Source organism: Nyctibius grandis, chromosome 1 (assembly GCF_013368605.1).
Source record: "Nyctibius grandis isolate bNycGra1 chromosome 1, bNycGra1.pri, whole genome shotgun sequence".
In the NCBI taxonomy this organism is placed as follows: Eukaryota; Metazoa; Chordata; class Aves; order Nyctibiiformes; family Nyctibiidae; genus Nyctibius; species Nyctibius grandis.
The window spans coordinates 90,589,958-90,615,422 of NC_090658.1; the positions used below are offsets into that span (position 1 = coordinate 90,589,958).

At 39.4% G+C, this 25,465-nt stretch overlaps 1 protein-coding gene across 3 annotated transcripts in view; it reads right to left on the minus strand.

Annotated features, from left to right (window-relative positions):
- Positions 1-6,513: 6,513 nt before the first annotated feature.
- ORC3 (origin recognition complex subunit 3) overlaps positions 6,514-25,465 on the minus strand; it is a 39,791-nt gene continuing 20,839 nt past the window's right edge. For 2 of the 3 annotated variants that reach the window (XM_068409528.1, XM_068409518.1), the window contains exons 12-20: positions 22,405-22,521; positions 21,435-21,514; positions 17,225-17,358; positions 14,697-14,782; positions 14,121-14,218; positions 13,058-13,199; positions 9,041-9,157; positions 7,831-7,910; positions 6,514-6,666 (exon numbers count right to left, since the gene is read on the minus strand). In XM_068409528.1, coding sequence (XP_068265629.1) covers positions 6,561-6,666; positions 7,831-7,910; positions 9,041-9,157; positions 13,058-13,199; positions 14,121-14,218; positions 14,697-14,782; positions 17,225-17,358; positions 21,435-21,514; positions 22,405-22,521 — 960 coding nt within the window. In that variant the 3' untranslated portion in view covers positions 6,514-6,560. The remainder of the gene's footprint in view (positions 6,667-7,830; positions 7,911-9,040; positions 9,158-13,057; positions 13,200-14,120; positions 14,219-14,696; positions 14,783-17,224; positions 17,359-21,434; positions 21,515-22,404; positions 22,522-25,465) is intronic. The other variant, XM_068409524.1, reaches the window with a different exon arrangement.

Sequence of the window (25,465 nt, forward strand, 5' to 3'; positions counted from 1 at the left end):
TAGTTTTTATTTATTCTATCAGTCTTTAACAAATGTTTATTGCTGCAATTTTCAGTGTATCATTGTTTTACTGCCCTTGTAGTACTGGAATTTAGTTGGAAGGAATAAAACATTTACTTCTAATCTGTTTGTTTTTAATATGCAGGTGGAACTTTTGCTGTGTATGAATAAACTTAAAGCTGAGTGTTTTAAATGAAAAACTTTATTTATTAGCAGTAGTGGGTGGGTCAGAATTTTAGATCAGGAGAAGGAGGTGGATGAAAACCTCAGGTAATTCTTCAGAGGCAAAGAAATCTTCCTTAGATCGGCTGCATTGTTCCCTGTTGTGGAAGCATGTTTGTTACAGAACTGACAAGAAACTGTTCGTTTAACTTGCTGCAGCTGACTCAAACAGCTGTGCTCATCTTCCTTCAGTTAAATGACACATCAAAGGAAATCTGTTCATAAGGTAGAGCAGGCGCTTGCACCACAAGCTGGAACTATCTAGGTATTGGAGAAACTAAAGGTGTGTAACCTCTGTGTTCAGGGTCAAGGGGTTTGTTGTTGGATGCATTCAGACTGACTGCTGTATCGGTGCTGGCTGCTGCTGGTGTGCACTTCTGAGTCTCGGTGTGGATTGCTGAAAAGTTACTACATGGCAAGTGCCAGATCTGTGTGCTGTGGGGTAGAAGTATTGCTTCCCAAATGACTTGGGTTAACTGCTTTGGGGACTTCAAAAGTAGTTTTACATCAGAGTAATCCTTTGATTATGAGACTGTTTGTCTCCTCTAACTTACTGTCACCTTCTGGGTAAGTGGGAGTCTGTTGTGTAACAGAGTCTTTGTACCATTTCAAATTAACAGAAGGGTTTTAGTTGAAATGTAATTGAAACTTCAGCTGTAGATACACGCATTATTGACTCATGCTGATGCTTATGATTTCAGAGAAGCCATGTGATGAGCTCTAGTTCTTAGTGAACTTTTATTCACTCAGTAGTGAGATTACAGTTTCAGAATTAGGCACATTGCCACAGTATCAGTATTACACACAGAATCACAGAATGTTAGGGATTGGAAGGGACCTCGAAAGATCATCTAGTCCAATCCCCCTGCCGGGGCAGGATTGCCTAGACCATATCACACAGGAACGCGTCCAGGCGGGTTTTGAATGTCTCCAGAGAAGGAGACTCCACAGCCTCTCTGGGCAGCCTGTTCCAGTGTTCAGTCACCCTCACCGTAAAGAAGTTTTTCCTCAAATTTAAGTGGAACCTCCTGTGTTCCAGCTTGCACCCATTGCCCCTTGTCCTGTCAAGGGATGTCACTGAGAAGAGCCTGGCTCCATCCTCATGACACTTGCCCTTTACATATTTATAAACATTAATGAGGTCACCCCTCAGTCTCCTCTTCAAGCTAAAGAGACCCAGCTCCCTCAGCCTCTCCTCATAAGGGAGATGTTCCACTCCCTTAATCATCTTCGTGGCTCTGCGCTGGACTCTCTCTAGCAGTTCCCTGTCCTTCTTGAACTGAGGGGCCTAGAACTGGACACAATACTCCAGATGCGGCCTCACCAGGGCGGAGTAGAGGGGGAGGAGAACCTCTCTCGACCTGCTGACCACTTTCTTGACCACTATTCTCTGCTCACTTTCTTGAAACCTGTCTTACCCAAATACTTGAATTCTTCTTATTCTATTTTCAGAATCTCAGAAATGGGAAATCTCTGCTAGACTTCCCTCTCCGAGTCTTCTGTTACTGGAGATAAAAGTTATCACGGGCTTTAACTTCTGTTGTCTGCCTCAAGGTTCTCAGTCCCTCTCCTTCCTGCTCTTCATTTCTTGATCTCCTTTTATTGTTAACTTGCCCAGGGTAGGAAAACCACTGCTGCTAGGTGGACCACTACCCAAATTCCAGCATCCTGATACATTTCCTGTATCTCCTGTGTTCTAGAAGATCCTTGTTCTGACTTGATAGACATGTGTGTATGCCTGACTGATAATTTGAGATAAGAGTAGAGTTAAGATACCAGCCACTGTGATTGTCTCTGCGTCTGAGCTTATCTTTTCCTTTGGGATATTAAGAGTTATTACAAATAAGAAGTGATGTCATGTTAGCACCCAGCCCACTCCTGTGGTGCTCCAAATTAATGCATAATAATCAGTCTTCTGGCAGATTAAATATAATGCCACCATGGGTGCTTATGCATCACAGCTGTGGTATGCCTAATTTGTGCCTGTTCTGAAAACAAGGTTGCATTCTTTGAAATTTTTCATTCTTTAACCTGCTGCTTGTTCTGTCTTGGACTTCAAACTGTCTCCTTTTCCTAAGGCTCCTTTTCCTAATCTCAGTGCCAATATCTGATGTGATGAATTGCACATGAAAGGCTTGTTCTAACAGGTGACTTATTCTTTAGCAGGAAAATGGCTGGCTGCTCGATTACTGTTGAGGAGAACTGGAGTGCTCTGAAGAGCAGCCTGGTGCTTAAAAACAAACCTGCTTTGGAGAGCCTTTTCAAAGGCTTTTGACTCAAGTAGAAATGGGCAAGATTTGGCACTAGGTTTTGTGGTGGTCGCATTTAGAATATTTTTGCAATTTGTATGTAATTGCAGTCTATCCAAAAGCAAAGCAAGCTGAGGACAGTTAATTGCAACTTAGCAGAGTGAAACCAAAGATCTTGGTTAACCTGTTTTTAAGGTAGTGACGTGTAAATTCTTTTCAAGCAGATCTCAGTTACTGTATATTTAAAAAGCAGCATGTACATCCTGACTGTGTGTTGCATATAACGTAAGATTATTCAGCATTTTTCAAGGTTGAAAAGGAAGGAGATTGCTTGAATCTTGTGTGCTGATGCTTGACACCTACCTGTGTACTCTTGAACAGCAAGACCATTAGCAGATTCTTGTTAGAAACTCTGTTTTGTGAAAGCTCTGTCCATTCCTGAGATGGGAATTGGGAAGGATTTAGCTCTCCGATTCCATAGTGGGGAGGAAAAAAACCGAGGCTGGTAAAGTATTAAGAGTTTATGCTCTTGTTGTGAACCAGTGCTCGTGACCTTTGTATTGGAAGCCATTCTCTGAGATGAAAAATGTGAGGATGAATGTTTGGCTTTTACAGGCACCCGGCTTATTCGTGTATTTTACTGCTGTTGTAGCCTCCAAGATAAGGTAAACTATTCAAACAAGAGTTGACTTACTTTCAGGTCTGATTTTTGGCGGCAGTTTTGTTGAAAGATGTGCCTACTGAAGAATACAGTACAGTTATCAGTTCAGAGGCGAGGCTTTACAGAGGTGAGGCTTTACACAGTCACCGTTTCAGAGCTAGTACCACAATACAAAAATGGGCTGGTTTTTTTTTTTTGTCCTCTTTGCTTTCAGTGCGCAGGCAGAGAAGGTTTCCTGGAGTATCTGCAGAACCTGTTACTATGCAGACAGTTGTAGAAACTAACATTTTAAAATGACATACATATTTGCAGTTGAAATCTCTGTGTATTTCAGCTAAGGTATGTGAGGGTGAGTTTGGAATATTTACAAATACTGTAAACTTCATACTATATAGCCAGATTATCTGTGAACAGAAAGCCTGGTGTTATCAGACCCCTAGCACCAGAATTTGATTAAAGGAGGAAAAGCACAAGGTACTTTTTCATAGCTGTAGCGTCTCTGCTGTTCCTGATGGTAGTTCAGGATTTAGCGATGTTAAGCTCTTCCCAGGCACCTCGGGCTCTGACTACAAAGTCCAGCCTCTGAAGAAATGCAAACTAAATGAAATTTACGACCAGTTTTGTTTAGTTTGTGTTTTTAACTGTCCAACCTTCCTGTCCTCCTTGCTGAAGAAAATGAAATTACACAGTACTTCCTACTCAGTTAAGTATTTCCCCTTTATCCATCTTACAGTCTGAAGTGCCAAGTACTGAATTAAAGATTTGATCCTGAGAAACCGTATATACATAGCAAACATGTGACTCTCATGTTCAAAATTTGTTATTAAAGACAAAAACAGCTGTTAACTATTATTTTTTCTGTTTTACTGTCATGTTGCCTGCACATTGGGGGATTAAAAGCCACACACTGCTGAGGCTTGCTTCTCTTTATTTCCAAATGTTTTACCCTCCGAAGGTGTGAAGGTTACAGGGTGTGGGCTTACCTTGCATTGGGTGAGGTTAGGGGAGGGGGGAGGCTGTGGGCAGGCGGCAGAGGACAGCTGGGGCGAGCGCTTGGCTCCATGTCCTCTTGCAGATCAGTGAGACGTTTGGCTGTTCTGCTGCTCCCTTCCATTTGTCAAGGGTATTTGCAAGATAAAATAAGTGAGGTTCAGGACAGGGAAGGGCTATTCAGTGTTCCCCTCCTACTGAAATGTCTCCCTTTCCTCACACAGACCGCTAGGATAGAGGTGCCCTAGCTTGGTCTCTGCAGTGAACAGTGGAATTTGTTTACCCCTGTGTCTTGGCGGAAGAGAGGAACTTTTGCAACTGCTCCACTGAGATCGTAAAAAAATTCTTGCTCTGAGTTCTCACCATTACATTTCCCAAGTGGTGTGTTCAGGCAGTACAAAGGCCAATAAACTACTTGTCCTCCTCAGCCTCTTAATTTGCCTGGCAACATTTTGAACCAGGCCCTCCACGTTAGTGTGTCTCTGCAGTTAGAGCAATTGGGAAATACATGACTCCTGCCCTCTCTGAGGGTATTTAAAACCAGCCTAACCTAACCTACCTTCTATACATTCCTGGGTAAACAGCTTGGTAAGTTACAGGTTCTTGCAATAGGACTTCCCCCCTCCTAGTACAGAGCTGGTTTATGCGAGTGATTCAATCTTCAGTGCTCCAGGCTATCATTTTCAGTTGGTTTGAGTAGGCTGAAGTGCCAGTGCAACTAAGTGGGAGCATCTGGATTCTACTGACAGCTGAACACAGGCACTAAGAGCAGAAGGAAAGTGAAGTCTGTAATCCTCTCAAAGGCAACTGAGGAAGTCTGGGAGTTTTTTGGAGGTAAATACAGTCTTTTACCATAAACTAACTAATCACCATTCAACTTCTAAGTAGGCTGGGAGGGACGAAGTCTAAACACCTTTCTCTAACGGCAGCCCTTCCTAGGTGGTAAGACTGACCTGAAGTCTCCACCCACACTGCTGAAATGCATCTGTCGTGGCCCTTGGGCGGTTTATCAATGTATGGCAGACATACATGGTGTTCTGGAGGGAAACACAGCTTTTCGCCTTTGGTCTTTCCATGGTTGGAAAACATGGGACACTGACATCAGCACAAACACAGTTGCTCCCCAAACCTGTCTGAGGGAAGTTGAAGCTCAATGCAGTTAAGATCTGCGGTGTAGCTTCTGCGTGCCAAAGAAAAAAGACTGGGCTGGTTAGGACATACCCATATTACTCTGGTACCTGGAATCAGGTGCACATTTTTCTTAACACAACCTCAGCTTCCTTGGGGACCAGAACTCCAGCAATGACCTTAGTTTTCCAACGCTTTGGCGCAGCACTTCATTTGTGGCTTTTGTTAACAGTATCAGGCACTGATCTGAGACCGACTCTAGGAAGAGAATGGCAGCTCTTGGGTTTATCCTGACCAAATCAGAAGCAGCTGTGAGCCATTCCAGTCCTGTTCCTACAGACAGTACAGAACTGGTAGCCTGTACTGAGGTGTAGGCACTGCTCCGTGGTGGCAGAACATCAGAGAGTGCATCCTGAGCTTGCTTATTGCGCAGGACCAAGTGGCTGAGATGGTTCTTTGAAGATGTCAGATGAGCAGTGCTTTAACACTCTCAGCCAATAGTTGTTATTTTCACACAGCTGTTTCCTTTGCTTGTGTACAGTACAAATCCTAAGCAAAGAGAAAAGTTACAATGTGTATGTACTTCAGGTGTGGATTTTACTACTATCCTCCAATGTGCATGAGTGCCATGTTCTCATTTAGTCTATGCTGAGACAAGTTCCCCTAACAGCAAAAGTCAGCTAGTACTGATCAACTTCACTAGAAAAAGGGAATGATTTAAGCTGTTTGCTTTTGCTCTTCTCAAAGAGCAAAAAATTCTATCATCATCATCTTCAAAATGATTCTGTCCCTTTCTCCTCTTCATGAAGGAGTTTTGGTTTGAAGAACATGCAGCAGAGGCTGAACATGGATGCTTGTTGTCTTTTTTTAGCATACTGGTTTTATTTATTTTTAAAATCTGTAGTTCAAGGATCTGGAAGGCATTTTATAATGATGACTCAAATCCTCTCAGCTTATAAGCAAGTTAATAATACTGCTTCATCACTTCTGTAGCTTATACAGCCAGCGTTGTCCATTTGGCTTGCTAGCCTGAATTATATCAATATAGTGTTAAATATCACACATCAAAGAAGATAAAAATTGGCACAACAATACAGTATTTGGAACATGAGCATTAATAGAGCAGGAGGCTGAATATTAAAAAACAAGATTTGTATTCAAGTCTCTCCAGGCACTCAGCATGTATCTCACAGCATTCAGTCATCGCTGACTTTGACTCAGTATGCAAAGTTAGCGAGGACTAGTTTAGTGGGAGCACAGCCCTTGCACAATGTTGGAACGAACAGGTTTATTAAGATCTCAGTGGCACATTAATAGCCTCCCCATGTCAACCTTGCCACGTGGTCAGTTTTCTGCTTGCTAGGCTTTATGAAGCCTAAGAGTTCCAGTTCAGAAACAGCTCGAATAAAACGAGCGCTGGACATTTCAGTAAAGGAAACTGAGTATACATTTATGACACGTTGATGGAGACACCGTTCTCTCTAGAAGTCACAGCAAGGACAGAGTACACAAAATGTGTTGCATACTGAAATTGTTGGAAATAAGGGCAGAGCATGATTCGCCCACAGAAGAACAAATCTTCAATCTAATCAGTATTTCTTTTGCTACATGCATACAATGTGGCAACAAAGGAAGAGTTCCTTTCCCCACTGCTAAGAGAAGCTTAAAGCCAACAAAAGTTACTAATTTTGTAGTCTCTCAGAATATACTTTCATGTCCCTTGACAAGAAAATGGGAAGACAGATAATCTGTTACAGATATTTTTTGAGGTTTCATAAAACAGCACACCTTTTCTTTACTCACTAGTCACTATACCTTTCTTACTGCAATCCTGACACACAGCTATCTATCCTTCAGTTAAACAGATAATTTAGTTTTGTGTTTGTGGAGCTTGTAAAAAAGGAAAGGCCTTATACTAAAGGAAAGCTATGTGCAGTATTAGAGCATATAAATATTCTTCATGTCTTCTCTGTGGCAGCACTACTATTGTAGCCACAAGTTTTGGTTGTAATGCTCATCCTTTAAATACTTTGCAGACCTCACTTAAGAATCAGGACAAGGTGAGAAGCAGAATGGATGTTTTGTGGGAACTAAAATTCTCAACTCTAAGGTACTAGAACTCATGGCTTCTACAGAGACACTACCTCTGTAAGCATTCCTCTGCTCATGCTTCCATCTTCCTCATAATAAACTACTGTCTCTATTTCTCCATCTGCTCTCTAGGTCACAGCTACCCTATCATCTCTTCCCCACTAATGCTCTCCCCCATACAGCAGCTATACCAACTCTCAGATGATTTAACAGTAGAATATCTTCAACTTGATTCGCGGACTGTTGGTTCTGTTTCAGACCCAAACAGCTCCTATGGACAAAAGCTGCTCTCTTACCTCACCACCCCCAGCCCAACTATTTCAGCTGATCTATGGCTGTGACATTTTCAGGACATTAAGGCTGTTTAAACTAGTAGTCTTATTTTTCTGGAATTAGTTATCAGTGCATGTGAAGCTGTATTTAAAAATCCTGGTTCATCAATCCTGTAAGCGTCTGAATGTCAAACTTGAGAGAAATGAGAAAGGATACTGGATAATATCATCCACCTGGTCTGAGGAAGCTGCATCTCCATTTGGTCCCTCAACTGCCGTCACCACAGTTGAGAAAGCCTTGAAAGGGAAAAGCAGCACAGATTTAACACACTTCATAGAGCTGCATATAAACTAATGAGCTCTGAGCTGATGACTATCACTCAGGAGGAATGAGACCTCTGGATGATAACTCCATGCGAATGTCAGTTCAGCAGCAATCAAAAAAGCAAGCAAGGTTACATATTACCATGGCAGGAATACAGAATGAAAGACATCGCTCTATGAACTCATGTGCCTGCATTTTAAATCCCAATACAGTTCTGGTCCCTGACTCATTCTCAGAAAAAATACAGAACTGAAAAACATTCTCAAAGCAAGACTGCTTAAACATTCTGGAAAAATGAAGCAGATAAGTTGGCTGAGAAGCAGTCTATAAAATTGAGGGACAGCAAGAGGCTGGGTAGGAATCTTCTGTCCACTTTTATTTGCAATACACAAAGAAGGCAGCAGCAAACAAAACATACTCAGAACAAGTAAAAGGAGTCTCCTCTGCACGGCCTGTAGTTAAGCTACAGAATGTCTTGCCAGAGGATGCTGTGGTTGCTAAAAAGTTATATTGGTAATGTAATCCAGGTAGGCTTGTGACATACAGCTAAGCCAATCCAGTTTAGAAAACTTTAGAGCTAAAACGTGATTGTTAGCTAGGGAGTATTTGGAGAATGAATCATATTAACCTATGTTCTCTTGTTATACTCTCTCTGCTTTGGTCACCATATGAGACAGGGAATCGGGCTACAAGGACCTTTGCTCTTCCCCAGCACAAGCGTTCTCTTCAAGAGCCCCACACTTGCCAAGCAGCAGCACTTGCCTGTTTCCATAAAAGTGTCACAGAATACTTAAAAACAAAGGGGGAAAAAAAAGGCAGCTTTGTGAAGCATAAAATCTGATCTGTGCCCAGCACAAAATAGAAGCAGAAGCAAAAGATTTTCGTCAGAGAGTAATAATGCTGGAAATAAATGATTCACAGTAGTCAGAGGAAAACTCTGTGGGCTGGGGATTGGAGTTACTGTGTGTTCTTGCACAGGAGGGACTGAGGTATGCAATGATTCCAGCTGTCGAAAGGGCTACTAAAGAAAAGCAGATGTGCAGCATAAACATAAATCAGAATACTGAAAGCAGGTAAAGGCACTGTTTGCATCAGCACATACCTCTAACCAATCAACGAGATTAATTAATCTGCCACACTCCAAATGAAGCTTATACACTATGCATATGTCAGGGGCTTTATTAGAAATGCTTCCTCCATCATTTTTCAAATCTTGATTCTGAAAAAAAAAAAAAAATGAAGGCAGTAACTTCGATCAGTTTTTCATCTTGAACAATCTCTAAGGATAGATATAACATTATTTCAGGAAATTCATGTAGTAGTTATTTTAACCAAATGTTTACTGATTGTGTGTTTAATGGCAAGTTGATGGTACAAAGGAAAAAAAAAACCCAAACCCAGGAGAATAAAAAAACATGCCATTAAAAAAAAGAACACAAAAAACCAACAAAGAAACACCTCGGTACTTCACTCCTGGTGTTCCTTCTACAATTTTGTAGACCTACACAGTCTCTGCTCTAATGAGTGATTATTTGATTAGGCTTTTCCCCAATGCTTTTGCTAGTTCTGTTTACATATCAGAGATAAATATTTTGTTCTGTGGATTCAGGAAAAGAAACTAGTCATGATTTGCCTCAAACTATACTATGTAGTAAACAGAAAAGTGTCCCTTCCCCCCCCGCTCACCCAAAAGGAAAGAGGAAGTCTTAGTATAGATCTATCAGATGTACTAAAAAGCAAAACTGCTTCGCTCATCTCAGAGTTTTATCTATCTCAAATGTAACAATTTCTCTCTGGCTTGAAACTCAGCCCCTATAAAGACAAAAGTCTGATTTCTCACAAACTATTCTATATGTCAGGAAATTCAGGTCATCAGCACTGAACCATTTACCTGAGAAGAAAAAAAGCCACTTGAGCCAAAAGCAAAAGGATTTGTAGAGCTGCAAAAATTTACATAATTTCATATCAGTTCGTAATTTTTTTTTTCAGTTTCCTGCACTCTAAGAAGGCAGCTCTCTTAACATGAAAACAACCACTGATCATTCCTTTCAGTTGGTAGAAATTTTTGCTAAAATGCTTTTATATGCTAGTAAAATCTGCCAGTTACTTTTGGGAAGTCTAGGAAGGATATCCTCATAAATAAATGCTTGTCACGATAAGAAAGAAGGTTGGGCAAAGAACGTGACTTTGCTCAAGAATCTCTATCTTACCTTTCATAGATCTCATTCCCTGCAATTTGTGAGACTCAGATTCAGTTTGGACTCTAGCACTTAGCAGACGCTTCACAACTTCTAGAAAGTCTAACTCAAGTTTATTTATTCTGTACAAGGAACACAAAAGCTGCAGACATTAGGTTAATGTCTGTCAGTTCAGTCCAGTCCAGGTGGTCTCCAGATAAATTCAGAGTAACATGGCTAAACCCTCAAAATGTTACAATCCAGACGTGAATTTACTAGATTATAATTCAGAAGCGTATAGTTTCAAATATTACTGTGCTACGAACTGGCACAGGTGAAGTTACACCTTCTGGCTGACCTAGTGGCTCACCACTGCCCAGAGGGACAATCCTACAACCCTTTCCTCTTTTCCCCCTCTACTACTTCTCCTAAACTCTGTGGCTTCCTACCACTCACCCATGCACCAGCCCTGGCATTGCTGGACACTTTGCACTGATTTTCTAAGCTTAAGGCCAGAACGTTATCACAACCAAGAGCGGATGCAACTTCTAGAGCAACTACACTCTCCTGGAACAGGTTCATCTGCAGAAGTTAATATCTACCTGGACCACATGAAAGTGCTGAGAATGATCCAGGAAAAGATATTCCTGATGGGCACTGCAGGGTCTCTGCCAGCACCTGAAACAAATCAGCCTCACTTGTGATAACTAGGCCAAGTCTTTACAGCATAGGAGGGAGCTGCAGCTGCATGCAGGGAAACCTCAGCTTCCTGAGGCAGCAGCACACGCATTGTCCCTGAGAGGAAATAACTATCAACTGACAAGCAGGAAGCTGCCCTAGAACAAGCAGCCAGTTGTGAAACCACCTATACAGCACAGAGGTGCTGTTTCAGAAAGAGAAGAGCATGGGAGTGGGAACAACCCAGAACACTGTTGATGAGGGGTTTCTCTGGCTTGACCCTGCTCCCAGAGGCCAGCTAGAGGACAGACTCATACATACCTTGCTCTGGAATCAATGTTACTAATCTTTCCCAAGGCCCAAATGCTAGTATCCCCCTTTCCCTGATACAGGAGCTTAATTGCAACTTGTGGGTTTTCATTTCATAGCAATCGAAGTATCTTCATGGGTAACAGGGCTCATTGCTTGAGATCAATGTGAAAAATCACCCTCCTTACCCAAGGTGAAGAACAAAACTTGCATGACCATCTAAACCCCAAGAAGATCTAAGACGAGATTTCCTTGTGCTGACACAATACTAAGCAGTGCCTTGCTGGTATTCCAAGTTACAACTTGTTGAATATTCAAGGATCAGTGAAAACAGAATTACACTTTTTTTGTGGTGGGTTTTTTTTTGTGGGTTTTTGTGTTCCCTCCGCCCCCCACCAGGATAAGTATGATCCTTAGGTTCATGTTTTTGCTAAATAAATAACTGGATTAGATTCTTCTAAGAAATGCATCCACATATTAATCACTTTCTGGTACTCCACTGAAGCAGATCCTCTTCTGTCCTAGCCTTCTGGAAGGAAACAGCTCTAGAGAACTTTGCTCTGATCATGGCCCAGGAAAGTACAAGCCATGAAAAGTCATGTATACAGTTAAGAAAACATATTTCTTCTTTGAACTCACATGGATTAAATGCTAAGCAAGGGTCCTCAGCCAACACTGCTGCTGTTAGAAAACTATGCCAAACCTTCACAATCTACTTGGAAAACATCGGAAATATGCTCAAGTATGTCAAAGAACAAAGGCAGGATGACAGAGGGCTTTAAATCCTGTCAACTCATCAAAGAGAATACTTATTAACACACATCAGCAGCTAGATTCTGCTAGCTCTCCCCAATCTATATTTTTACAGGTTTTCTAAAAATATAAATTACTGAGGTTCATATTAGGTCTCTATTAGGGCATATTAGGGCAAGTAGCCCCACTTGCTAGCTACTATTTTCACAAATAAGCTCTTTAAGTGGTGTTTAGAAATAACTCCTGCACACAGCAAAGCTGACAACTCTCATTCAAATAGAGGCACAGTGCCAACAAACCCAATACGAATCCGGCTGTAGATTTCAAAGACTGATCTTTATCAAGTGTGGTTCCTGATAAGTGTTGGCTTTGAACTCAAGTACATAGAATCACTCAGACACAGCTACAACCAATGTTTTCTTCAAACTGTAATCACAATTTTAAGGCAAATGTTAGGGCATGAGGATAACTCTAAGTAGCATCTATAATCAAGGACAATAAGAAATTATATGTTCACTCCTTTTCCAAATCCTGCTCTATTCCTTCTTTCAGTCATCCTGTGAATTTTATTTATGAAAGAAGTGGAAAAGGGCTGCTTTTCTTCTCTAGAAAAGGGCAGGGTTCACTAATTAGAATCAATTGACAATGCTTTCAGAAAAGATAGGATGTCAATACACAACACATAAAAAAAATAAATGTAAGAAACAAAACCAAAGACTCCTGTAAATATGCTGTATTTAAGCTATTGTTAATGACATCACTCTGCCTGAACAGAACCTCCACCTTATCGCAAATCTACACAGTGAGGTCTAAGCACCAGCCCTGTAAAGAAAGTCTCTGGAAAGAGCCACAGACACTGTATTTTTCCCCATGGATGGTCATCCCATTTGTAATGGAGGACAAAATGACTTTTCTGCTACATCTGCAGGAGAAAGAAAAGATCATGACTAGAACAGACTTTGGAAAATGAGTTCCCCATATAAAACTCTTCCCATAATTAGCTGCTTCTTTTCAGCCAGATAGACTCCCTAGCTCTTTGCAAAGTCCCCAGATGCTTATCAGCACTAACTTGCTGGTTCTCTGCAAAACAGCTGAATGTGTGCCAAGCTTCATGAAACAGCAAAACTAAGCCTTACAGGTCATCATCACGTGCAGCCTTCAGGAACTACTCCAGCACCACAACCAACTCATCTGTTTCTTACCTTCAGGTAGCAGTATGGGTTATTTAAAGCTGTATGAAGTGCAGTCCTTGGGGCAGCATTCAAGTGCTCACGGAGAACACTGGCTGTGTTGAAATACACTATCTCATGCAGAGTCTTGTGGTCTGCAGGAACAAGGTAATTTCTGAAAAAGCAACATGAGGCATGGGGGAAGGAGGGGAGGGAGATATAACCTTTACCTTTAGGGACACAACAGAGGTCTACTGCAGTCAGAGACTACAACAATGTATGTTTCCCACCAATACTGACAAATCTCTGAAAACACGAGATGAACAATGTTGAAATCAACTTTTAAGCACGGAAGGCAGTTATTATCAACTCTACATGTAATGGGTTTAGCATAGAACTCTAGCTGGGCCACCGACAAATTCATGAATAAGGGCAGCAGCTGAAGTGCTAACACCAGTCATGTACTCTACTCCACAGATCTTGCTTATCCATCTTGAGGCCTCCTGATGAGTCTCTGCTCATCTTTGTCTTCATATTTGAAGCTTTTTTTCCTGGCACAGTCATACTTCTGTTAGCTTCTCTGCCTCCCCCTCCAAGGCTCTATAATTAACAAGTGCCTTCATCTCTTCCCCCACCCCCAGCCTCTCACATTTTCTGCTACAGAGCTGGTTCCAAAACCCTATCTGCTATGCCTTGCTCACCGAAACAGTTCCCAAAACAGATTGACACTTGACATATCACACTTGACATCTATACAGTTTCATAAGTAGAACAGATCAGCAAAGATTAGGGTAAAAACTCTTGACTTTATTTTGCTACATATACCTAGTCCTCCCCTCAACTTTTTTTCTGTAGCCAAAATAAGTTGGTCAATTCATGTGCCAATTCCTTCTACCGATCCATGGAAGAGAGATTTATTTTTTTTTTAATAATTATTTTTAGACCCCTCATCAAAGAAAGAATAGGAAAGTAAAAAAACCTGTGCTTCATACGGCAGGGACCAAGACACAACTTTGACAAGATTAACATGTTAGCAAAATTTCTGTTGCAACTTATTGTGCAAACTAATGCAGGAATATAAAACAGGAAAGCTCACCTTACAAGACTGTCTATATAGTCAACAACTTCAAAACGAAGCATTTCAAACTTTGTCAGTTTCTTAGACCGCCTTGATTCCTTCAACTCCAACAGTGTCTTTAAAAAAAAGTGGTGCATAAAACTACATGGGAGGTAGTTATTCTCTGGAGAACACAGTCTATATGTTTAACATGTATAATTAATTTTTGCTGGCATGTCTTCACTGATGATGTTTGAAAGTGTAATCGTGCAGTTATTTTTATTTAGGCCAGTGTATTCAGTTCTCAAAATGGTAGGAGTTTGGGAAATTCAAAGAAATATGTGTTAGGCAGAATGTGTAATTTACGAATTAAAAAAGAAAACCCCTAATTTGCATTTTAAAATCCTAGTTTATGACAGATATTTTCTATAATTTTCTATACGTCAGGTGGGCCTGATAGACATAGCTGGTACTGATTCATTCATTTTTAAGAAGAGTTACTTATACACAACCTTTACTCAGAGCTCCAGCAAGCTGGGAAGAACTAACCATGGACAATTACATCTTAAAAGTCTCAGTTAAGGAACTAGTCAGTAAAGCCTACGCAGGCCTAACCTTCTGAAGATGATAAAGGTCTGTCTTCTTCTGGAGCTCCTTTTGTGACGATACGGACACATCTTGTTCTTGGAAAGCTTCTGCTACTAGAACAAAACTAATGTTTGATATGTGGGGTAAACTTTTCCTGACTACCTATATAAGCCCCCTAACCCAAGCAATCTGAGAAGCGTTCTGTTACTTCTTCACATAGACCCAAACACAGGCAGCTTTTGAGTCTTGCACCTTGTGAAAGATGTTAAAAAAGGAGTCTGCAGTGCAGTTTAACCAACAGTAATTAAGTAACCAAAGCAATTCAGCCCTGAGCAAAGATCCAGCACAAGCCTTGCACATCCCTTGAATTCTGCTTAGGTCATCCTAAGGTCATACTGTCAACATTTGTAAATTGGACAGATTAGTACTAGATACTAGTGATGCTTTAGGAGTGTTCAAAAAGCCACACACTGCATATTTTTTCCTTCTCGTGTGAAAAAAACACCAAGAAATGAGTTCTCCCTACTTAATCCAGAAACTGCAACCACAGCAGCAAACCAAAAGCGTGCTAAGGTATTTCACTGTCCTATTTTATTCTCATCTTAATTTATAACAAAATCTTGTTTTCATAGCCATGTAGTTTATTAATCAATTGCACCAATAATTAGTAATTTTTAGGTAAAAACAAAGAAGCAAAAACTCCCAAAGCACAATCAATGCCAGGATGAGGGATAATCAACATCAAAACAAAAGGTAATGATTTTTTTGCCTTACTTATGGAGACTCCACCTACAGATCACAGGTAAAGCTCCAATCAGCAGTGACAATCATGATATATAAAAGCTTTTTGGTGACCTACATAGAATGAGTTGGTACTTTCCAGTGCTCTGTGGAGATTTGTATTTGTGTTGAAGACTTCAAAACAGAGAACTTCCTCTCTCCACTACTACACCGATATATCTTGAGATATTTTTTATCAAATCCTTTGGCTCAAAATAGACTGAACATAAGGATATTTTGTTTCCTCAGGCTTCATGATTTTATTTTTTCCAGTTCATTAGGCACTCAGAAAGATGGACTTGTCCTTGTTTTAAAAAAAAAAAAACAAAACACCAACAAATTTGGACTATCCTTTCATTCTAAGGGCTCTGTGGGAGACCTGGGTACCTAATGTTTTTGGCAGACTTCCAAAAACTGCTAAAGATCAACACAGTCACAGAAACATACAAGAAGTCACCTAACTCAGCAACCTATTCATGTAAAGTTTATCTTAACTTCCCCTTCTCACTTCTTCATTATAGCTAAATCCGCTTTGAAAACAAACTAAGATCATTCATGGATTCATTAGACCTTCTCTGCTTTAAAAAGGTCTTCAAATCCTAACTGAAAATAAATACTGCCTTTTTTGTTTTATAGTTCTGCAGGTCCCTGATTTCCCAGAGTTGTTCTTTTTTATTCCCTCAAGGTAAAAATCCAACTACTTTTGGTAGTTTGATACCTTTTGCATCAATTCTTTTCTCCCAAACTAGATGAACCTTTAGGTTTTCCATCTTAGTTCAGATTCTTCAATGTAGGTATCTTCAGTGACATATATAGTTTTTTCAAAGTGATCACCTATTTCCTATACCCCAGCCCTCCTATTACTACATCTATTCAAAAATGCATGGTACAGGCAATAGCCAATTCTTCTAAACAAGCTTCAGTTAACTGTAGAGCATTACATGACTACTTTAATTAATATAAGACTGCATTTGGTGGCTCATTGCCTACTTGTCCAAATGCTGGGTAGCAACCACACTGATAATGAACTTAATTCAATATGCGTAAAACAGAACAGATGATAACCACTTTATCTTCAAAACGGAATCATAGGGGAGCACTTCTCTGTAGATCAGGGGAAGCAACGAAATTCCTATTCCAGAAGAATGCTGGAATATGCCATATCCCTATTTCAGAAGGAATACAGCAGTTTCTGTTAACCTGCCCCTGAAAGACAGAAGGTTGCTATTCATTTGCCTTACTAAACTTTCAAATACTTCCTCTACCATGAACAGTCAAATATATGGGCCTGACAAGTTACAGCATATCAGCAGAGCCCTGACAACTGATGCCTGGTGTCCTAGCTCTTACACGAATTTAACTGAAGGTGCAGGTGAAAGAACTTTACATACATTTGGATTAAATACCATGTCATAAGTAAGTCTGCTCCTATTTATCTTTCAATATCTGGTTTTATTTGTTAAATGTTTTTAATGATTGCTACATCTGGTAAAATGCTCAAAATATACGTATGACAGATTTAGTGAGTAATGTTTGCTGATCTGTCCAATTTCTTATCTTACATCACTCTTCCGTATTATAGAAAGTATGAAACACATACCAATAAAGAATACAAACGTTTCCTAATTTTGTGCATGTATTTAAAGAAACAATCCTGAAAAATCTGCTGGTTTGATACAATGACAGGATATCACCAGGGAAAATTATACCCCTTGGTCAGATTATAAAACAGCTTCATATAATCTGCAATGGAATGTATGATGGTACACACCCACCTTCTAGTTTCTGAAACTGGGTCAAGAACTCCTTCAACTTCTCTACTGTCTTATCAAACTCCTTCCCAGAAGATGACACAAAAATTTCCACACACTGTTGAACCATGGTTACCAAATCAGACTTATTCAACATCCTAAAAGACACAATTGTTGGCTGAAGTTGAAATGCAGAATGATGAAACAGCTTTCAATGTTCTTAGTTGAAAAAAAAGCTAAAAAATAATTTGAAAAACTCCTTCTAAAAGAAAAAACCTCCAAGATTTCAAGCATTCAGTCTTCCACTAAAGCCAATTTTTTTCCTTGCTGTCATTAACAGAAAGAAACAAATCAACTTGGACAGATGTCCTTCACATTCTCCTGCAGAACTGACAATGAAAGCTTTTCTGGTATTCTACCTAAAAACACTTGCTGGATACAGAGTTATAATTTTTGAAACTGTGAGTGCGATTAAAATATAAAAGTATGGCAGGGTTCATAACTCATTCCCAAGAACAGTAAATGAAATGATAAAAAAATCAGATTAGTATATATTCGCACATCCACAAAATCCATTACTCTCTGTGATTCAGAATGATTCTCAAACAAAATCCAAATTGCTGTTTTCTGTATTTAATTGCTATAAACCTGACCACCACTAGAATCCCAGAATCATTTAGGCTGGGACCTCTTGAGATCATCTAGCCCAACCCCCAGCCTAGCATTTACTTACTTTTAGTTATGTATTAGGGCATTTTATAAATGTCACCAAGCACTACTTAGTCTCAGAATCTTTGTTTAAAAGATAACAAAGCAAGTCTCTGCAAATATCCATAAATGAAATCCAGAATTACAGTCACTGCATCAAGCCAGTACCATTACACAGACATGTAACTTTTTTTGATGTAGTGTGAGAGGTTCCCATTGCTAAACACTCTGGTTCTGAAACAATCACACATTTGTAATAGCTGCTGTTACTAGGAGCCCCTCCCAGCCTATTCTTGTGCTTTTGCTTTGTCTTATAGAAAACAAAGGTGCTAATATAAAAACACAAAATAAAGGTGCTAATAGTTTAAGGATTTTAGAAGACACAAAAAAACACAGATACCCAAAAAAGGGAGCATGACAAAAGAATGAAATGACAGTGATCAATGTGTCAGGCAGTGGGTCTCCATATCAGCTACCTAAACATTGAATAAGAGAAAATTAAGGAAGAATTTAGAAGAGGCTGGAGAAGCTTTATGGATGTCTGGAGGGGCAACTGTAATTTGAGCTGTAGTTTCTAACTGGCAGTTGATGCCAAATGCTTATAAAGGCTAGAATTTGAAACTTCAGTTTATCTGATTCAGGGTTATGGATTTTTGCAAGTCAGGTGTTGCCTTCAGATACACTTGCTTTGTACAGAAAAGCATCAGGAGTTAACAACAGAAAGGGTGACCCTGACCACACAAAAGGCTGTAAAACATTCTGAAATTATCTTGTAGAACATAACGGATAACAAGATAGCCTTCTTCCAGGCCAGATGAAACACTGCAATAATTAAACACCTGAGATGGAGAGAGGATAGCCAGATTTGGTTTGGAGATCACTGAATGGGAAAGAACAAATTTATTTTAGTAATATTATTCAAAAAGAAGCTGCAAGTTCTAGAAAAACTTATTTATGACAACAATGGGATTACAGGGCCCAAAGAACAGGCAAGAGGATTGTTATCATATCTGGAAACAGTAAAGGATCCTTTTCAACATTTTGGGCTTGAGATTACTGCAAGGTATGCCAGGTATCAGAGAGTGGGGTTAAGATTTTAATTCAGTTAGAAGACAGGCTTAAAGCAGAAAGGAGGATCTCAGATCATCCAAACATAGTCTCTGATTATTCAGAGACGAGTGAAAAGAGAAGAAAGAAAGCTAAGATGAAGTCCATAGAAACTCCTTCTGAATGCTGAAGTTGGGAATCATCTGAAGAAGTGGTAACAGAGATTGGTCAACAACAAAATGACAACAGTCACAGAAGGGCAGGACTGTGATAAGCAGTATGTGACGAATGACATCAATGATTAGCAGACAAAAACAGAGTACAGTATCTAGACAGAAGACAATAGGTCGGACAGTTCTCAAAGCCACCTAAAAGCTTGACCAGATGTCCCAGCCAGTTAGCTCATCATAACGAATCAATGAGACACTCTCCCGCATCTCTTAATCTTCTCTCTCTTCTGACTGGATTAATCCAACGTGAACCAAAGCTCACACACTCTTCCTCTTTTGCCCCATGATACTTTTTTAGACTGTAGACAATTAGATTAAAGTAGAATAATTATTGTCTAGATTGCTAAAGTTACATCACCTGAAACACCACCTTTGGGGAGAGCACTTTTAGCAGACGGGATAAAAGCCAGCCCAAGGAAAGGCTGAAGTAGGGAAACAAGCACGCAACCACAAAAGGACCTCAATGGAACAACTGAAAACCCCACATTCAGACATAATTCATGAAGGGCAGAAGAGAGACTTTGTTACAAATTGAGAAATAAGCTGATCAAAAGGTTCTCTATTTTTTACTTTATAAATACAAGGAAAAAATATGGACTCCAGAAAAACATGGAAAAGAAGAATGAGGGATGGAAAAAGGTGAACATAAGGATATCAACAGGTGATGTGGCCCTGGGAAGGCAGAGATACTAAGGAAGAGTGAATTACTTCCATACCTGAACAAAGGGGGGAAAAAAGAAGATTGTCAGCAGAGGGGGAAAGATCACATTTTATAATTTTCTTCTAAAAAATAGCAGCAAGATTCTATGCAGAAAAAGCAGAGACAAGAGGAAGTATGGGTAAAATGGAAAAGGGAGTTAAAGTTAAAAGCTGAAAAAATAATAAACACAGCTAAAATCGCAAGTATTTGAAGGCATCGTGTTGAAGAGTTTTGTTAGAAAAATGACAGAATTCCTGGATTAAAAAAAATAATCATCTATGAAAGGAATGACCGTGATCACTGTATTTCTATCAGAAGCTCCGACAGTGGGAGCCAGGACCAGAGGAAAAACAGGAGAGATGAACAGGTAAGAATAAAGGTGGAGCAAGCCAGAATCTGATGGCAGCATCAACTTTGAGATAGAAGAGGCAGATGAATTCAGAGTGGAAGAAAACAAATTAAACACAGGAGGAAAAAAAGGAGAGGAAAAAAATGGCCAAGAGTTAGTTATTAGAGACTCCAGAACAGCCAGTACAGAAAAGCAAAATGTGGGCAAGGACTGATAGGTGATTGAGTGCTGTCAAGATCCAGGCAAGTCAGAGAAGGATTAAGGAAAGACACTAGAAATGACAAATCAAGTATGTAACTGTTTCAAAGGGATGAGAGTAAAGAACATAGTGCAGTGGCGATGTGCAAGAACCACTCAGTATGGCAAAGGTACAGTTTGAAGAGTATGTTTCCTTGTCTATATGAGCCAAAAAAGTTATCCTCCACCCACCGATGGCATAATTTTTGTATTCAATTTTACTGTCAGACACACCAAACCTCACAAGCTCAGCGGCTCTTGAAGAGGCAGTTATGGTAACGGTGTTGCATCAGCTCCTGCATGATATAACCAATGTATTATTTGAATGAACGCAGCTATCAGGAAACAGCCACTTGCCATTATAAAGCACATTTAAAAGTCTGTAGCTGCAACATTGCAATTGAAGGATTTTCTATTAAGAAAATTGGCTTAGATGACTTTTTGATTTTAAACAGACAGACAACACAAGCATAGGCTCTCCTGCAGTCCTAAACTCACAGTAACACAAAAAATTAACTCAGTCCCTGTACAAACTGTCAGGCAAAGGAGGCAGGGGGAAAGCAGTGAAAAAATATAAGAAAGGCCTCAGCTACTCATTTGGAACAGATTCTAATTTTCACAACAGATTAAAATTTAGGCCAACTAAAACTAGTAATTTGGTTGATAATATCTAATACAATCATGCTTTGAAAGACAAAGCCCAACTGATGTTCTCATTCACACACAGTAATCTCAGTGGTTCCAGCATAATTACTCAGGTCGTAAGAGATATTAGAACCTGGTTGAGTTTCACGGAAAACAGCAGAAAGACAAAATTAAAAACAGCAGTCAATTATACTTGCAAACAATCCTACAACTAGCTGCGAGCAGGTAATATCCTCAGCTTTAAATTCCAGAATAACAGATGAATGATATTCTCCATGTGTACAGTGGTATTAAAACAAAATGGAAAAAAAAAGTCACCTTGCTAGCTGAAGAGATGACTCATACTCCTCTGTCTCCCACACTCGGTTTTCCAAACACGCACAGTGGAGCTCCCTGATCTGTTATGCAGAAGGTGAAGAAAGGATAAAGTGTTTTACAAACAAAGCAATGTGGAACTCTTACAACAAGCTTTTCAAAGTAATACATAATTCCTTTGGAGCTTGTTTCCCAGAAGTGCAGAATGATTGCAAAAGAAATGAGAGCATTTAGTATCTTACTGAACTAAACTCCTAGTGCTGCTGGTGTCTATGTGTTGCTCTGCGCCACATTCCAAACAACTAACATTCAGATGAAGGTAACTGCAGAGAATAGAGAGGAACTCCAATCAAATGCCCCAGCTAAATTACTCAAATACTGGGACAGTTCATGCTGATTTTGTAGTTAGGGACAGATCTAATAACAGTGTGGAATACATTGAGAACCAACAGACAAGTGGACGTGCACAGAATATATTGTTCTTCTGCTGGAAGGCGAAACTGCTTAGGATGAGAAGGTGGATTTAATGACATTAGAGCAATACGGCTATTAAGAGCAATTATCACTGTTCCCTTACTATCATTTTATTCTGTACAGAAGGTTGTTCAAACTCAGTCTCTTCATCTTTATTTGACTAGTGAGCTAAAAGGGGGTAGATAAGTATACATTGTCTGCAGTGCATACAGATAATCCCAGGTGTGGGAAAGTAGCTGTGCAGACTCTTTTGCTGATCTGTGCATCTGCCTCCTCTTGGAAACTCCTCCTGTTGACGGACAAGGTACCATCCACACCACTAAAGAAATCACATGCTGTTGCCCTCTGCCCAGAGCAAGAAAGCATCTGTCTCCATTTTAAGAAGCAGGGGGGAAAGCAGCAGAATAGCAAACAAAGAGAAAGAATGAATACTTATTCAGATGTCATACTTCGAAACAAAAAAAACGTGTTTCACTAAAATGGAATAACAGTACATCACCTGCTTGCCCAAAGGATACTTTGGAAGAGAAGATGTGAAAACATGAAGACACCTCAGAACTGAAACATAATTTTCATGGTAAACATGCAAGTCCTCCAGCAACTTCTGAGTTATTTCCTACAGTGACAAAATTAATTGTTTTATAAGTCATTCTGACATTCATTTAAAACTCTTATAAAGTATTTAAAATGACACTGAAGTTTTGACATTGTGGTGTGCTATGATTTAAATCACCAGTGTTAAATTAAGACCACTATGCAAAAAGCTGTATTTCAACAGTTCTTTGCAATCACATGGCATATTGTTACTTTACTTTCTTCTTCTGTCTCACTGGAGAATTGTTTTACCATTTTCAGCTACATTTAGCCTTTAGATTTGGTATGTCATCTCACAAAAACGAGACAATACACTATACCTTTAATAGGCAATGAGAAATTATATAGCTACTTTTACTGAAATCCTTATTTGCATTTTTATATTACAAATGCATTTAAAAGTTTATTTCTTAAATTGTGGGTGGCCACTGTTTTTATCAGTTAGGTATAAGCAAAAAGACCAGTTCACAGAAAATAAAGTAATATGCAGTTGCTGCTCCTATGTGCTCTTAATTTGACTTCTGTTTATTCATAGATTGAGAACTGAAAAAAAAACCAAACATGTATTAGGAAAAAGAAATTAACTGCTGCTACTGAATTTACTGGATGGCATCTCATGATCACATGATCCCATGGAAGCACATGTAACACTTCTGGAAAACCACACTCAAAATTTCTGGTAGCTGTATTAAAGTACTTTGGGCTCAATACATTTAAGTTTGTGAATCAGATGATCTTCTCTCACCTATCTTCAGCCAAAGATAAAGAGGAAAAAAACACAGGATTCTCTACATATTTTACTGCCATTTTGCTCAACTCTGAGCAAACTGTTCCAAGTGGAAACATAAAACAAGCCACTGAAGTTCTCTAAAGGTAGACTGAAACAAGTGGTATCAAAGATTAGAAAAAAAAAGCAAAACCTTATCTGCAAGCAATATAAAGAAGTACTGATGTGGAAAGGTTAAGTATCATCCTGCAAAGACTGAAAGTAACAGACACTCAGTGCTGCAGAGAGCTTTCTGATGTTAAAAAAGTTCAAGATGATTAAAAATATTAAAGACATTTCTCCCCATAGACTTTTTATCTATTAAAATTTAAGGGTCACTGATATAACAATTGTTTAAATGACTTCCAAGACCTTAGAGTAGACACTCATAAGTCTGTATTTTAATTCTAAGCGGGATCACTAAAAAAAAAAAATTATCCCCATCACAAAAAAAGATGAGAAGAAAAAAACAAGTTCTCTTACATGCTGCTGCATCAATCTTATTCCCCCAAACCTAGGGCATTATAGCATCTGTATTTCCCTCATCTTGTTTCGCAGCTCAAGACTGATGTAGTTAATATACATAAATCGCAATGCAGTAGAACTATGTATTTTGCCAAATAACGGAGTGAAAAGGCATATTCTGTTTTAGAAGAGTCTGAAAACATTATTAGAAGACTGTGCAATGTTATTTCCATAACTATAGATCATAACATTTATGTCATTTCAAATTAAATTTGCCACGAAAACTTTCAGAGTTGTAAGTAATTAGAATGTAAAATTGCTTTTAAAACTGATTGTTCTGAATAGGTGGAACTCTTCCCATAGTTACTATGAAAAGTGGTAACACCATGGAATATAAATTGCAGCTGACAAAGGATACTGCAGGTTTAGGTGCTAAGCTTGAACAGCAAGTTTACCTGGTCCTGAACACGAACAGTAAATTTATATGAAGTAGTATCATAATGAGTTTGAAAGTGTTTCCAAAGTTTGGAATGATACTGTAGATTAGTATGACACCTCATTAATGCAGCAGTAGCGTCTTTTCTCCCCAAGTAGACTACACTGCCAGCTTGGCAATGCAGCAATAGTCCTACCCCTATTGTAGAGATTATAACAAGTGTCTTCAAATCAAAATTTGTCAGAAGCATCATATGCACATAAGCACAAGAATTCTAGTCTCCTTCCCAAACTTACAGGACGAGGCTTGTGAAATAAGGGGTATATTATTAAACATATAAAGTTTAAAACTTGATGAGTATTCAACTTTCAAAGTAGCAACCCATTACATAGTCTTTAAACAAAGAAAAAGAGTCTCAGCTGCTCATTTCCACTCCTTCCCTCCTATTGTTTCAAGCGAAGCATTTACACACCCGCGGAGTAAACTGCGTTGGGGAAATCATTCTGCAGAAAAAAAAACAACAAAAAATTTCCCATGTCTTGTCTTTTTTTTGGTCAGGTTACTTTAATTGGATTGTTTCTCTGTTTATATTCATTGCACTGCCACACAAGCAGTTGTGCTGGTACATTTGCTGAGGTGTAAATAAACAGCATGGGAACAGCAGCAGCTTAAGCTATTTTTGCCACTGAAGACTACGGATCATAAAATCATGTATAAATCATGTCTTGCCTTGACTACTGTAATTGCACTGCACTTACAAACTTGCCTGCTACCAACCTCTCTCCCAGCCCTTCCATTGCTCTTTACACTTGAAAAGTCCTTACAGACCAGGAAGCTCTGCTAGGATAAATTAATTGCTTTATCTCTACTAGTACCATTTGCCTGACAGGTTAGCTATACTTGAGATGAAGAGTTAGGAGAAACCCTTCACCCTGAGCAGTGCTTCTACTGGGAGTGGTTCAGCTAGTGAAAATAACCAACAGATCTTTGTTGGTGAATTCCTAAAGGGCTCACAATAGTAGTAGTCTGACTTTAATGACTGGACAAACCTTCAGGTAAACATGTAACATATATTGAAGTTTTAATCCTGTATGACATCTAGTGTGAATGTGTGCCTCGGGACCCAGACTGCCCTACTGAGTTCAATCAGAAACTACACAGAGGGTATGGAGGATTAAGAGCTTATGAAATAACCTCCAAGATTACTTATTCATTCTTCAAACACTTCACTGACTTTCCAGTCTGAGTAAGCATTAAAAGACCAGGCCATAAATAAACCTTGTAGCTTTCTTTTTAAGC